The sequence below is a fragment of the Madurella fahalii genome (assembly GCF_045866475.1).
Source record: "Madurella fahalii IFM 68171 DNA, scaffold_4, whole genome shotgun sequence".
In the NCBI taxonomy this organism is placed as follows: Eukaryota; Fungi; Ascomycota; class Sordariomycetes; order Sordariales; genus Madurella; species Madurella fahalii.
In genome coordinates, this window is record NW_027263974.1 from 2,622,672 (window position 1) to 2,637,922 (window position 15,251).

The 15,251-nt window shown below is 57.4% G+C and overlaps 4 protein-coding genes across 4 annotated transcripts; 1 reads left to right on the forward strand and 3 right to left on the reverse strand.

The window, feature by feature from the left end:
- Nucleotides 1-1,479: 1,479 nt before the first annotated feature.
- On the forward strand, nt 1,480-2,799 carry RPT3 (26S proteasome regulatory subunit 6B; the record flags this gene model as incomplete). The annotated part of the gene is made up of 2 exons (XM_071063170.1): nt 1,480-1,775; nt 1,830-2,799. The coding sequence occupies 2 exons, from the start codon at nt 1,480-1,482 to the stop codon at nt 2,797-2,799; spliced, it is 1,266 nt and encodes a 421-aa protein (XP_070919271.1).
- A 1,175-nt stretch (nt 2,800-3,974) lies between these two features.
- MFIFM68171_07751 (Golgi to plasma membrane transport vesicle coat) lies at nt 3,975-5,465 on the reverse strand (the record flags this gene model as incomplete). Its single annotated transcript, XM_071063171.1, has 1 exon — nt 3,975-5,465. One exon carries the CDS (start codon nt 5,463-5,465, stop codon nt 3,975-3,977), a length of 1,491 nt encoding a protein of 496 aa, XP_070919272.1.
- Nucleotides 5,466-10,326: 4,861 nt separating this feature from the next.
- Nucleotides 10,327-12,077, reverse strand: MFIFM68171_07752 (Tyrosine-protein phosphatase 2; the record flags this gene model as incomplete). The annotated part of the gene is made up of 2 exons (XM_071063172.1): nt 10,327-11,651; nt 11,714-12,077. The coding sequence occupies 2 exons, from the start codon at nt 12,075-12,077 to the stop codon at nt 10,327-10,329; spliced, it is 1,689 nt and encodes a 562-aa protein (XP_070919273.1).
- Nucleotides 12,078-13,345: 1,268 nt separating this feature from the next.
- Nucleotides 13,346-15,130, reverse strand: MFIFM68171_07753 (Regulator of chromosome condensation; the record flags this gene model as incomplete). Its single annotated transcript, XM_071063173.1, has 1 exon — nt 13,346-15,130. The coding sequence occupies one exon, from the start codon at nt 15,128-15,130 to the stop codon at nt 13,346-13,348; it is 1,785 nt and encodes a 594-aa protein (XP_070919274.1).
- Nucleotides 15,131-15,251: the final 121 nt, after the last annotated feature.

The following is a 15,251-nucleotide window of genomic DNA, read 5'->3' on the forward strand; positions in this document are numbered from 1 at the left end:
GCGGCGGCGGCGGCGGCGGCGGCGAGTGAGGCAGCTGGGCCGCGGGGCACGATGGTCTTGGTTCTGGGGAAGAGGCGGCGTGAACAAGCGGGAAAAGAAGGGATAAGGACCGGAGGCAGGCGGGCCAAGTGGATGATCTGCTGCGCCCGGTTCCGGCTGCTTGACAGATAGGGCACCTGGAGTGGAGAGTGACCCCCGGCCAGCGATGTGACTAAGACGGTCTGGGATTGAAGAGCGAAGAACAGCAAGGCAAACGGTTGGGGCACAACTGACGCAGTCGGACGCAGTCGGACCCAGTCACCCCACATGGCACTCGCCCAGGCGGCTCTGGCTTTGTCTCGGGCCCAGAACCGCTGCAGCTTGCTTTGGGGGTGGGTGGCTTCGTGGCTGCGATGACCGCAACTGCAGCTCACACTGGCATCATCCGATTCGAGCAGTGGGGATCTAGGGTCTTTGGACTGGCATCGATTTGGAGACAGCTCGCGCGCAGGACGGCCAATTGTGATGGGGCTGCTGCAGGTAGAGATACGTGGGACGGACAAGAACGGGTCTTGGCCGTCAAGGCCGGCAGTAAGGTAGCGTGGGCCACTTTAGGCGTGGGGGACTACGTTAAAGTTAATCACAGGCAGTCTTCCACACCTCAGTTTCCAATCTGGGAGATGGACGAACAGCCGCTTTACCGGCACGGCGCACCAAGGAAATAATGAACCAGAGTATCTCTTTCCGCGAGGAAACGGGAAACACGAAGTGCTCTAAAACCCATATTGCTTCCGCTGGCTACCTCCGCATTGGCCTTGTTGCGGTGACAGATCCTGTCACATCATCTCAGTCCTTGGAAGTGGAAAAGTGGGCCCGCCAGCTTCCGCTGACACTGTGCTACTACTGTACGGGCTAGATAAAATCAACCATGCCTCTTGACAGTATGAACGCATCAAAAAGCAGAGTATCCGATTTCGCTTTAGTAACCCTGCAAGTTGCTGTACTCAAGTAATGTTTGTTGATATATATTTTTAATCTATTATTTAAGCTATTTGGTCAAACTTGGTTATAAATATTTCACGACGCTGTCGGTTTTATCCAGTTGTGTGTTGTACCGTACAGTACTGTATGTACCTAACTTGTTCCAAGATGCACTGGGCCAGCCATTGGTCGTCTCACCTGACAAGGCCGCCAAGATCCTAGGGCGATTGCCGGCAGGCAGTAGGTCAATCTCAGGCTCCAAGCAGATGACGAGCGAACTGACGCCAAGCGATACCCGACTGCACGCGCCACGAGGCGAAAGCAACGACCGAACAGCAAACGAAGCGACTTTCCAGCTCAGGCTGCAAAACAGCCCGCAATTTGCATGCACCGCATCGTCGCCAGCATCAACGCCAACATCGACGCCTACGCTCTTACTACATCGACATCCATCCTAGTCTCCCCGCGACCGGAACTCGCCGCAGAACCCAGACCCGGAATCAGAAAAGAGCCTTCAAAATGGGTGATATCCTTGTCGAGAACGCAGCCAACCATGTCCAGCCGCACAAGAAGAACGCCCTCTCGACGATCCCCACGATTGAGAATTTCGAGGGCGTGCCCATAGAAGGTGGCGACGAGTATGCGACCCTGAAGCGGCTGCAACGGCAGCTCGAATACATCCAGCTGCAAGAGGAGTATATCAAGGATGAGCAGAGGAGTCTGAAGCGCGAGTTGGTCCGGGCGCAAGAGGAGATCAAGCGGATCCAGAGCGTCCCTCTCGTCATCGGCCAGTTTATGGAAGCTATTGACCAAAAGTGAGTTGCTCCCTCTGAGCCTGGCAGCGCTCGGTCGGGTTAACATGGCGCCAGCACCGGTATCGTCCAGTCCAGCACCGGATCCAACTACGTTGTCCGCATCCTCTCGACGCTCGACCGCGAGAAGCTCAAGCCTTCGTCCTCGGTCGCTCTCCACCGCCACTCCAATGCCCTGGTCGACATCCTCCCGCCCGAGGCGGACTCGTCCATCGCCATGCTCGGCGCCGATGAGAAGCCCGATGTGACGTACGCCGACGTCGGCGGTCTGGACATGCAGAAACAGGAGATCCGGGAAGCCGTCGAGCTCCCGCTGACGCACTTTGACCTCTACAAACAGATCGGCATCGACCCTCCGCGCGGCGTGCTGCTCTACGGCCCGCCGGGCACGGGCAAGACCATGCTGGTCAAGGCGGTCGCCAACTCGACGACGGCAAACTTCATCCGCGTGGTCGGCTCCGAGTTTGTGCAAAAGTACCTGGGCGAGGGCCCCCGCATGGTGCGCGACGTGTTCCGCATGGCGCGCGAGAACGCGCCGGCCATCATCTTCATCGACGAGATCGACGCCATCGCGACCAAGCGCTTCGACGCGCAGACGGGCGCCGACCGCGAGGTGCAGCGCATTCTGCTTGAGTTGCTCAACCAGATGGACGGCTTCGACCAGACGGCCAACGTCAAGGTCATCATGGCCACCAACCGCGCCGACACGCTCGACCCGGCCCTGCTCCGCCCGGGCCGCCTCGACCGCAAGATTGAGTTCCCTAGCCTGCGCGACCGCCGCGAGCGCCGCCTCATCTTCACCACTATCGCTAGCAAGATGAGCCTAGCCCCCGAGGTCGACCTCGACAGCCTGATTGTGCGCAACGACCCGCTCAGTGGCGCCGTCATCGCCGCTATTATGCAGGAGGCCGGGCTGCGCGCGGTGCGCAAGAACCGGTACAACATTATCCAGGCTGACCTCGAGGACGCGTATAGCAGCCAAGTCAAAGGAACGACCGATGAGAACAAATTTGACTTCTACAAATAGACGACCAGCTCTGGTGAATGGGTTGCGATGTTGGGAGCCCGAGGATGGGGGAGAGGTGGTGTTTGCGGGAGAAAAGCAAGGAGATGCGGTTTGTCATGTACGATACAAGCAGAACGTAGCTGCTTTACACACTAGAGAGACCCGTTTTGCCAGGTTGTCGTGCTCGTTTCTACCTTGCCCCAGGCTGATGATCAACTAACCACGCATGTCGTTCAGGGAACTTTGTTTCTTCTTGAAGTCCTGCTGTTGCAGCTCCGTGTATCCTACATGACGGTGCCGTCTCTGTAATATCTCCTCTCCATACCCAAGCCTGTTGCTGTTCCCCTTTGCCCTTCCCCTTCCTCTTCCTAGTCCAAACATCGCATGCGGTGTGGTACGTGGCAACAGCCTCGATAATAGTACAGAACCTAACTTGCTCACTGACGCGTTTCGCCGTTACCATCACGATTCCCTATCTCCGCCAAGAAAAAGACCTCTGGGTATCAGCGTAGAAAAGAAAAAAAAAAAAAAAGAGGAGAGAGAGATTGAAAGTGGGGGAGGGAAACAAATTTTGGGTCCCAAAGACTGCTCCCTGAGTTGTCCATTCATCCATCTTACATCACGTCCGCCTATCCATTCCCTTCCCGAGCATACCTCCTCTGGTTTCTCCCTCCGTGGAGTGGGTGTAGCTCGTCTTAATACCGGGTATATCCTCCAAACGCAAAACCAAAGGAAACATCCAAAATCCTAACCTCTATTATTTCCATTCCGAAATTCTCCGATCCGTCCATCTGAACAAAAACCAGTGTTGAATGTATTGCTTTCCTTTCTTTGGATATGTTTCCCCAAGGCAGTTGGGCTGCTCAACAGAGAATGGGTGCGGCGGTTCCTTATTGTCGATTGTTCGAGGGCCGCGATGCGAGAGTGTTCATTATCATTACCCAATATCCATTATCGCCCAATTTCGAACCGCATCATCTCGGAGACAGCGGTGAGGGTTGTTAAAACGGTCTGGGTCTGCCTGGCCGTGAATACTGTGGCCGGTAACATATAGTGCTGATAATGATGGTGTTGAAACAGAGGGTTATCGTGATCTCCTCAAGAGTGCCGGCGCCGTAGCGGCTTGGCACTGTCCGTGGCTCGAATGGGCAAAAAAGACAGATACGGCCAACCAGAACAATGCCATCGCCGCTTACTCACGAGCCAAGCGCGACCCCCAGCTCCAAAAGGAGCCTCACAAACTTGGTGTGCAGCTCGATAAAGAAGTCCGGGAGGCCGACCAGCTCGGCTAAGCCACGCTGTTTCAACGCAACCCCGGAGCCCCCGAAGCCGCCGCCCATGCGCCGTGACAGGCCGCCCATGCCGCCCATCAAGAAGCTACTGCTACTCCCCCCGGACACGGGCGGAGCAGCCGGTTCGGACTGGAAGCTTCCGTAGCCCGGGCCGGGAACGACGGGGCTGCTCGCCGATGAGCCGGTCGACTCCGCTAGTGCGCGCTCGGCTTCGGCCTCGGCAAGCTCCTGGATCCAGGATGCCATTTCTCGAAAGGCAGCCGCGATGAACGGGAACGTCTTCATCGCGAGGCGTTCCCGGTGGGTGCTGAGGGCCAGGAAGGCGTAGACACGCTTGTGGCCGCGGGCATGCACATCGGGGATGCGGAAGATGTAGGCGGTCGTGTAGCCCGTCGCCGAGTCGCCGAAGAATATCGGACCACCCGACGCGGCCGAGCCGATGCTGTGCGTGGTAACAAAAGCAGGGGTACTCGGGGAGGCGCCTGGAGTGGGGATAGCGTTTCCAGACGACGGTGGGCCCGTCGCCGGGGTGCGAGGAAGAGTCTCAAGCGACAGTGTACGTAGGCACGAGGCGCGGACGAAGGAGAAGGACGCCGGTGCGAGAGGCTCGTGGGTTGATGTGTAGTCGAGGTAATGAGTGTGCGCATTCGCGTTGGCGCTCGACGAGCTGGCGCTGGAGCGTGATGTTACAGAGACTGCTGTCCCTGTACGGCGATGGGAGCGGCGCGGCCGGGTATTCGACTCGTCGTCGGACGGGGCCGAGGACGAGGACTGCGAAGTCGGGGGGGAGGTATTATCGAGCGTCGTAAACACCCGCGCACATGGCGCCCGCGTCCGCAGTGTAGGGCCACGCTCCGGTCGCGTCTCAATGCCCAACTCATTGCCACTCTCCTGCCGCTTCGGCAGAGTCAATGCGCAGTTTTCGCATGGGCCAGCGCGCCGAGTCACGTACTCATCATACGTCCTGCGAAAGCCCGAGTCTTGGCGCGGCTTTGGCTGCTGCGCGCCGAGGCCAGGGGCTAGGCGGGGGCTCTGTGGGGGGGTCTCGATGGCAGAGCCCGAAGGGGCGGCAGCAGTTCGGGCTGCCTGGCGGAGGGAGGCGCGGTGGGTTTGCGCTTCCTGCTCGGATGCGGGGACCGACGAACTCCGCTGGGGGCCGGCGAAATTGATGCGTTGCAATGCCTCTGTGATTGCTGTAGTTGCGTGCGCAGATTCGCCGGAAGTCGGCGCACTGGAGCGTGGCCTCTCGCAGCCAGTCAAGGCGCCGCCCTGCAGCTCGTCGTCATAGCATGCCTTGCAGGGAACCGGCAGCCCCTCGGTAACCATCAACGGCGTAGGCCCGTGGAGATCACAATAGTGAGCTAAACAGAGCTGGATATGAGATATCAGCATCATCTTCGGTTCAGGATCGAGACGGTGCGGGTTTGGGCTGTGGCAAGTTGTTCGAGGGAGAAACCAGCCATCCCCGGCATGCTCGGGGCTGCGCCCCTTAATGTGCCTGTGAGCAGGCCGGACCCGAAATGGAGCACCCTTCAGCCCAATCCATATCTCTGGGACTTGCAGCACGTGGGGAGATGCCAGCTCTAGAACAGCCGAGATGGACGGCGTGGGGGCCACAAAACAAGGCAGCCTTCCCGCAACGCTCAAAGACCACATTGAAGTGAGGCGGTGAGCATGTTGGGTTGCATTGGGAGAGCGCGACAAGGGAGACAGCTGACTGGGTTCTTCATTGTCGCAGGTAGGTTTGGAGGGGGGGTCAGACGTGATGAGGGGAGAAGCAAACTCACAATCGACGTCATGATTGGTGTTAATCTGATCCAGTCGTCATAGCCAAATTGTCCTGTTTGGTTTCAACAGTTGGCAACCATAGGCTCGGCTCAGCCGGCGAGCCACTTGGATGTTTTGTGTGTTTAAGTGGTTGTCGCAACGCGGACGTGGTCGGGGGTTGGTTCGCGATGCAGTTGCGTGCAGGGGGTGGCGAGGCGCGCGATGCGAGATGCGAGATGCGATGTGCTGCGCTGCGCCAGCTGTGAGAGCGGAGAATAAAGAGAGGCTGCGTGCCGGAGAGTAAACGCTCTCCGGGACCGTCACTGTGCCCGATGTTTGCGCCCGGACTCTCGGTCTGGACTATACGTTGTGTGTCAAGTGTGGGATTGTGCGTGGTGTGATCTCCAGGGGGGTGGATTGCGTCGTTGATGCTAAACTCGAACCCCAATGAATGGGGAACAAGGCGTTGAACAGGACACGTGCAAGTCGCTCGAACGACGGCTTCGTGAACCGCTTGCGTAGTGGGCGTGCGTTGAGACGCTGCACGTGCAATTCTCGTCAAAGGCAGATGGTCGCGGCGATGTGGAATGCGAATCCCAGTGACTCGGGTGAGGAATTTCAACCTCGGAACGAGATGTCGCGAGCCATGGCAGCTCCTGTGATCAATGGCCGGTATAAGAGAACCCCGCGCGCTGCGAATGAGAAGTGCAGCGTGCTGGAGGCAAAACCAATCACGCCGGAGAAGAGTCAGCCCTGGAGCAACCGCGAACTCCCTGCTGGTCCCGGTATGATGAGAAAACGGGAAAATGCAAACGCAGCAGAATATGGGGAGCCGTTGCACAAGCAGGACGGGATCTCAAAAATCGAGGCCCCAGGAGATGCAGGGCTGATCGGGTCCTTTTTAAGAATGCTTCCAGAAGGGCGATGGTGGGTTCTTCCAGAAGTACTTTGCCTAATTGGGCAGGCCCCGGCCCTTCCGGCCGTTGCCCGCACCCAGGACATGGGTGCTCTTTTGGGATCGCAGAAAAGACCGACGGAGAGCTAGTGCACACTACGTACTATGGTAGTGTAGTGCTGAGGGGTGGGGTGGTCTGGTTGGGGTCCCTGAGACGGCCGAGATGTCGGGTGTTCCCCTTCGAGCTTCCATTTACGAACAAGGTCGAAGCCGGGCCACTTGCTCCATTTCGGTACCGCAATCCCACCAAAGTATCCATGATGCCCGAGCGCCGAGACGACCTAAGCGGCGGCATGGGCGGGTCCCGTCAACGCAGCGACCAGCATGCTGGGAAGTTCGGTTGCTTGAGCTGTCCTTTTCCACTCTCATCGCTCGCGTTGTTTCGACTTCCGAAGCTTGTTTTGATGGTGCGGTGCGGCTCAGGCCAGACCCGTCTGGGAAAGCTTTCCTCTTCTGCCCCTCGGCCAGATGCACCCCGCACTGCAGCTCAGCAGCCCAGCTGCGTTCTCCCGCGGTACGCGATTAACATATGCTCCACGCTCAGAATGCACAATGGGAAGCCCAGCAACCGGCCGTTGGGATCCGTTTTTACCTCACTCCGCTCCCAAGGCGACGCTAAGCCGTCAAAGCCTTGTGCTGTGGGACTCTCATCTCCGCGCACTTAGTCATTGCACCGTCTAGTAATCATCGCCCTAAATGGTGGGCCTTACCACGTGGGATTCCTCGTCTTTTTTTCTTTGGCCCACCCGACGCCCCGGGGTGCACTGAGCCCCGAGACCTTCGGTGAATCAGTCGACCGTCGAGGCCATTCTGTTCAGCACTTTGCCGGTCTTGGCCTTTGGCCGATTCTTTCGGATTTGGTTGACGGGAGAGCCCGCATCCGACAGAATATTTTTTGAGCCTTGGAAAGCTCCCATCCGACGGCCCTGTACGACTTGGGATCTGTCGAATGGCCCATGGCACTGGGCAATTCAGAAGTGACAGGTCAGCAAATAGCATCAACCAATTGAGTCGACGTCACCTCCCACAGACCCTCGAATACTGGAACCCATGTATCCGTACTTGTAACCGTTATAGCCGCCATTATTACCACGCCCGCCATGTCGCATGTGCATCGACCCCACCGTTGCCCCCAGCTTCATTCGAGACCCCATGTTCCTGTTTGCCCACTTTACCGGGCACTCCGACAATGGTCGCGAGTGCGAGCCGCCAATTGCTTATGTTGCAAGAGCGGCCGTGCTGCAAGGACATGCAAGGCATGGCTGCCGTGTGTCGCCGTTGGGGTCAATTGGCGAAGCGCGACGAACGGAAGGGCGGTTTCGTCCTCTGGCCGTTTGCAACTCGGTCCCAGTTCTGCGAACCGGTGCTGCCCCAGACAAGCTTCACGATCTGCACCCGGAACTGCATGCTATGATAAGCAACCCGACGCTCTCTATTGACGTCGCAATGAGAGCATCAACCGAGTCAAAGTCGATGGTTCAAAAGTTCCAAACCATTTCAATGGCGCTAGCATGCGACTACCGGTCCAAGCTACCCTTAATGCCTAAGCGAACAAAGTTTAGCCGTAGCGGTCCGATACCCTTCTAACCATCCACTACCGGCCGCGACAACCTTCCCGTGTCCCCGCCTCGGCTGTCTCGCCTTGCCTTGCCTTTGCTTTACCGAGCCCGTTGCGGGTATGGCCCATGGTTACATGGAACGTCCCACCCACCCTGCCAGAATCCCTCCCACGCGGCTTAGCCGGTGTCGGCGCGCAATTTGCTGTCGTGCGTTATGTCGCCGATGATTCCTCTACGTAACAGCGCGAAAGCTGGGGTAGACAGGACAAGGCAGGCGGGCGGTACGGGTAAGCCTTGTGCAGCGCCCACGTGCTTCATCTTGTGTGCCCTTCCAGCCCCGCCTTTGATGTTACTTTCACTTCCGGTCTGAGCTATAATTACCCACTCCAGGGACACAATCCATTATTTAATTTATTCTGCACGTGGGACTCGCAGTCCACCGTTCGCAGGTGTAACATTGGATTGTACGCGTAGCCGGCTGTCAAGTCCGTTCTCAGGTCGCTCTAAGGACCGAATGCTTAGCTGTCTGGAAACAAAGGACCTGCCGTTGGTCACGAGTGTCTACACCAGACTCCACGGACGGGGGAACGCGGCGAGGCAAAATGTGTATCCGGCCCGATGCCGCCCTCCGCGCCCTGTGTAGATCTGTCTGTGTCCGTGCCCGGCATAACATGGTAGAGCATGACGTGGGATGGCAGAGCTCATGAGATGAGATGACATGAAAGATGCAACAAGCAAACCCGGATTCCCGCTTGGAGTCGGGACGTATGCCCGCTTCTATCCGTGTGCAACATGATCGCTTGTCATGCCTACCCTTGGAGGAAGGCAGGAGGCCCTGCGGAATTCACCCGAGGTAAAACTCGGTTAGCAGCTGGGCATGCCCAGAAGGGCTGCTTTGGGAGACAGGGGCTAGGAGACGGGACTTTGGGTCTAATAATCATCCTCGGCCCTCCGAGTTCTCGCCGTGAGAATCGCAAAGAGCAAGTTGTTAAAAGAAGCGCAATGCCACCAACCTTGGCCCTATAATCCCCAGAATTGTCTACCCACTATAATACATGCTCTTTCAAGAACCGGACACGGCCCATAGCGAAACACTAGCAGTATCATCAAAGAATCAATGCTGCCATTTGTAAGCAGACGGCCGGGCACGCTGATGCAAGAGAGTGTGGGGAAAAGTGGAAATAGTAGAAAAAGGGGGCCTCCCTCCGGCGCGCAGCGGTAAAAAGAAAGAGGTAAAGACGGTTATTCCTTTCTAGACACAATAACAGAACAGGTAGCTTCCGCTTGACACTGAGTGTGAGATAGGGAATGACTGTTTTTCTTGCCATTGGTTCCCTGTTGCAATCCTAACCTGCCCTGAAAACGCCTAGTATATGCCTAGTATATGTTGTATAAACCGAAAGGAATGAACATGACTGGGTATCTAACGGATGGCTCCCCGTCCCTCGAGGGACGACGAAGTAAAGAGGCAATTGTGTATCCTGCGACGGGAAGGGGAAAAAAATAATAATGATGATAACTAATTGAGAGAAGGGGAAAAAAAGAAGACAAAATTAGACAAATGATGTAATCTTTTCCGGCTTCGGCCCGTTGAGTGGCATTGATAGTAATGCTGATGGTATGATATGCTCGATGCCGTTTTCCCAACAAAGAAATTAAGGTAAGGGAGAAGTGATACCCATCTATGCCCCATCATCACCCCCCTAACCCATCCGCATTACAATCCGACTTGTCCCTCGAGTGAACCCCCCCTTCTCTCCAGCTCAGGACAACCTGTGACTGCCTCCCAACCGGATATTTATGCAGTGATTCCCCGGAAATGTGAAGAATGATGGAACAAAAGAAAAAGAAAAAGAAAAAAAAAAAAAAATAGCGCAACGTACAAACTGCCGCGCCAACCGGCTGATCCGAGCGTTAAAACAAATGATGATGACGCCAACGAGGCTGATGAATGCCCCATCACTCAATAAACGGATTATTCCCCCTCAACCAACTCAGGGTCGACCTCGAGCCTCTTGGCTGCCCTCTCACCCCCTTCCTCCACCGCTTCCTCAGCTTTGGGAGCGCTATCGCCATACTTCTCCACCCACAGCTTCCTCAGCACCCGATAAATAAATATATACTGCGACTCGGCTTGCACCATGGTCCGTCTCTGCTCCCGCAGCTGATTAACCGTGTCAAACACCAGGTCCCCCTTTTCTAACCACAGCCCCGCGTCCCCGGCAGTTTCTGCTGTATCCCACGACTCATCGTAGTTAGCCAGCGTGCCCGCATCCAACTCCCGCATCAAATGTTCCAGCGCGATGAAGGTCCCGCTGCGGCCGACCCCCGCGCTGCAGTGTACGATGCGCGGGTTGTTTGGGGACGCGTTCTTCTCCCGCGAGAGGCGCATCAGGGTAAAAAAGCTGTCGAGGTCGGAGAGGGATGGGACGCCGAAGTCGGGCCATTTCTTGTAGAGAAAGTGGTAGACTATGCGTTCCTCTTCTTGTTCCTGTTGGTCCTGCTGTTCTTCTTTTTCTTTTTCTTTTTCTTTTTCTTTTTTTCCTTCTTCTTCCTCCGAGGCAGCAGGGGCTGTATTTATTTTGGGGGATTGGGGTGGGGATGCGGCATTGTCTGACGTGGTTGTTGCAGTTGGTTTTCTGGGACTAGGCGACTTCATCTTGACGTCGGAATCTGCGTCCGTCTCCTCCGTCGCTGTCGGTTCCGGAGTCCTGGGCGTCTCGCTGACGGTCATCTGAACCCTGGGCCGTGTGTGTACGCGAATAACCAGCTTTCGCAGCTCAATCGCGTCACCGGCTGGCGTCTCTTCTATGCCCTCGCACCGCACCGTCGCTCGGAAGCCGTCGCCAAACTCGTCACGCTCGTTGATCTCCAGGGGAGGATCCTCCTTGCCACGCGGAAAGTACGGGAAGCACTTTTCCATGTGGCCCTCGTGTGTCTCGGTCAGCATCACAATGACACCGGGGCTCTCGAGCTGCTCGACCACCATGCGCCAGACATGGTCCGTCGAGGTCTGTTTGGGGCCTTGCATGGCGATGTATCGGTCGGGCCCTGCCGGGGCGGCGCAGTGCGAAGATGTCACGACGATCGGCGAGGCATTGATGTAGTCAACGTGCCCTTCGGGGACTTGCAGCTTGATGCGGTTGTTGTGCCACGGCTGCACGTTCATGTACCGGTCGAGCGTCTTAAGATGTGGTCCGGTTACGCGCGCCCAGCGGAAGTCAGGCGACGGGTTGGTTACCGATTGCATTAGACGGTTGCGCTCACGCCATACGAGCTCGGAGAACCTGTTCATGATGTCTGCAGGTTTGCGCCGGTTAGTCGCTCGCGTAGGGCAATGCGGGAGGGGAGCGAAAACCCACCGTGGTCGCTCAAGTCGAGAAAAGCAGGCATTTTCGGCGGTCTCGCCGTCGTCTGCCGCTCCTCGCCAGCACTGTCGGTCTTTAGAGATAGCGGAGAGACGGGACGGCCATCGGCGCTGTCCCTGGCAAGCGCGGGCGCCTCGGCGGGCGAGTGCGGAAGCGATGCCGGGGGGGAATCGCGCGCCCGCTTGCCAGAGGAGCGGTGGAATACCCTGAAGGGGCTGAGTTTCTGGAATGGACGCATCGGCGACACGGAATGCGGATCGCCCGGCGGAGACGTCATCTTGGCCGAGAGGTCGCTTGTGATCAGGGGCGGAGCGGCGACATCCTTTCGGCGTCGGTGGAACCGAGGAAGGTGGTCCATTCCGGAATCAGCGATCCGGCGCCTTCCAGGCGATGACGCAATCAGTCGCAGTTGTATCGTGAACCGAGATATAGCAATTCGAGACCGGCTCGGAGGGTGTTGTTGAGTGGTGTTGAGGGAAATTACGAGGATGCAGTCGGCAGCGCGCGGCGACCGCAACGAGGGGTAAAGTAGGGGTTATGGAGTCCCTGGCGGGGAGGACGGGTTTGAAAGCAGCCGCGGCGGGAGAAAGCAACTGTACTCTAGAGCACGTGCGAACATGCAGATGCAGGAAATCGGCAGGTCGATCCCCGGGCGCAATTGCTGGCTGTCGTTGCGTTTCAACTCTGGGAAAGTTGGCCCAGAAGGAAAACTGTCCGTCGCTCGTTCGGTAGACAGTTGCTTACTGAATACTTGAGAAATGTGTCCTCGGGTGCTGGAATTTGTGCGTCGGCGACACCAGGATGGCGCAGATGATTGCCTCGTAAGGAACGGTGACGTTGGAAGGGATGGGATGGGATGGGACAACGAACAAATCCAAGACCGTGCTGCAGATGCACGGACGGGAGCTTCCTCCAACTCTGGCCACATGCGCTGATGGGAAAGGGCAAAGTCCTCCCCCGATGACCCACTGCACGGCTCCCCACTGATCAAGCAAAGGGGGTCGGCCCGGCTGCTTGGCTTGCGGTCGCTACAGTACGGAGTAAGTGGGCCGCGCCTTACCCCAACTATCCGCTGATCAGCCCCACACAAAAGTACACCTGCATTTGCAGTCCGCCGAGTCGATCAGTCACAGATCACAAATGACCAGCTTCGCTTCCCGCGCATTTGTCACGAGAGAGGTAGACTCGGGAGGCTGACTCCGACATTAGTGCACAGACAGATGGGCGCTGAGTGGTGCCTGCCCAGCCATTAAACGACGTCATTGAGAGTGGCGTCTTCTACCGTAGCATCCTAAAATAGCACACAGCCTCTCGTTTGTCCATTGGACCCTCCCCATGCTCGCCGGCCGCTACGCCGGGATTCCATAAGCGGAGACAGCGCCGCAGAACGGCAACTTGCCGACCTAACAATACGGCCAGTTTACGACAGCAGCGGTGAATAGATGTCTGGATTCCGTTGTCCTAGCGTAGACCGCAAGAGGTGGAGCAGTGTGCCTCATGATCCATCAGCGCATAAAGACACGAAAAGTGGCGTGATTGTACAGTACAGTATATTGGAAATTGCAAACGCTATCCACAAATATCCCCTGACGGTAGAGTTGAGAGTCCGAGTTTAAGCCCCAGAATTTAAGCCCCCGAATACACAGCCGTAACATAGCGCCCACACTCAACCCTCTGCTCGACGCTTGCCTTCCTACCCTTTCCATCCTCGCCCAGGCGCACCGTCTTCCTTGGCGTTATCTGGAACCGGTGCGTCTCCCCCTTCCTACCCATCTCTGCATCCCCTTGGCCGCCATCGAGCGGCCCGATATACAGCGGCGTATTAACATTGTTCCGCTTACCCGTTCCCAGCTGGTAATACTCGTTGCCGCCCCACCAGAGCACGTCAGCCCCAAAGTTCGTGTCGTTGGGCGACGTTTGACCCGAAGCGGTCAAGTGCGTGAAATTGTCGAGGACGGCACAGGCGTGCGTGCTGCCAACCGCGATGCGGGAAAGCCGGATTGGGACCACGCGGTTCGTCGATTCGTCGTATTCATAAAGACCCGAGAGGGCCTTGATCTTGGTGGGCACGGCCGAAATGTGCGTCCACCTACCCGTGCCTAGATTACCATGTATTCCTTCGCCGCACGCCCACGTGTCGGCAGCAACCCTCCCAAGGTCAGCGATTTCGCTCAGAGTTTGGCCCTGAAGTCTGGTCGCGTCTACCGTGAAGAAGCTGTTCAGTCCGCCGGCGGCAATAGAGGTGACCTTGGGCACTAGGTTTGTCCCACTGTAGAGCTTGTTGATAGGAATCGGAGAAGGCGTATCAAGATGGAAGGCCCCAACCTCGAGCTCGAATCCCAACTGGCCGGTGGTATTGTCGCCAAAGGAGAAGACGCGCCCCTCGTTATCAAGCGCTAGCGAATGGAAGTCGCCGGCAGCAATTGATTTGATATTGAGACCACGCAGGCCGCCCACCTCGTGCGGCTGGTCATACGGGCCTTTAGGCCGCGTCTGCCAAGTCAAGCCCGGGATACCGAGTTGACCCTTCGACGGAAACTCTTCGGAGCTCGCCGCGGCGGAAAAGACCCGGCCCTTAGAGGTCAGCAATAGGCAATGCTCGCGACCACTTTTGATGTCGATGATCTTCTCACCCCAGCCCAGATTCTGGGGTTTGAGTGACCGGTAGCCGGCAGACGATGCCTCGGACCAAAGAGGGAACCATGATGTGCCCGTCTGTTTCGTGCCCAACGCCTGGTCCGACTTGGCGACCGGGAGAGAGTAGACGGATCCATTGGATGAAAGCGCAATGATGCGGTCCCGGGAAACTGCTAACTTGGTGATATCCTTGCCCTTCAGGATGACTTCCGGAGCAGCGGCGTCCTTGGAGAAGGCGGTGCCCCACTGCACGAGATCACCCCGTTCGGTAACGGCAGCACCAAAGTCACGGTCCAGCTTCAGATCGCGCAGGATCTGGCCGTCGAAATAGGGGATGCGACGCGGTGTCTTGATGACGGTTTCGTCCGAGTCGGGAGCAACCACTTTCCCAGCGTTGGAACCCCAGGCGTAGACGCCGGGTTGTTCCCAGCTCTTCTTGACCTGGAGATGCTGCGAGCTCACCAAGTCGCGGCCCTCCTCCTTGGAGCTAGGCCTCTTCCGCGGCTTCTCGTAGGCAATTTCAGCATGTTCGGGCTTTTCGGCCTTTCCAGACGGCAACAGCTGTGCCCGCTTGAGGGAGTAAACCCAATAGAGCCAGGCGGTACCCACGCCGCACCCGGTGATAAAAGTCCATTTTGCGAGAGCGACGCGGAAGGGCAGCCGGGACGTCCTGGGCGAGGAGCTCGCATAGCGCGCCCATTGCGAAGGGCCCGTCGCTGCCGCGCGGAGCGGTGATGGGCGCAGAGCAGCCCGGTACAGAGCAGATGAAGCCATGATGGGGCGTCTCACTGAGTTCAAGTCGTTGGCACGCTCATTGCCTGGCCATCTTAATAGACCGAACCAGTAGTCAATGCGGCCCTGGGAAACAGTCGATGGGCTTGAAAGAGTGAGGTCA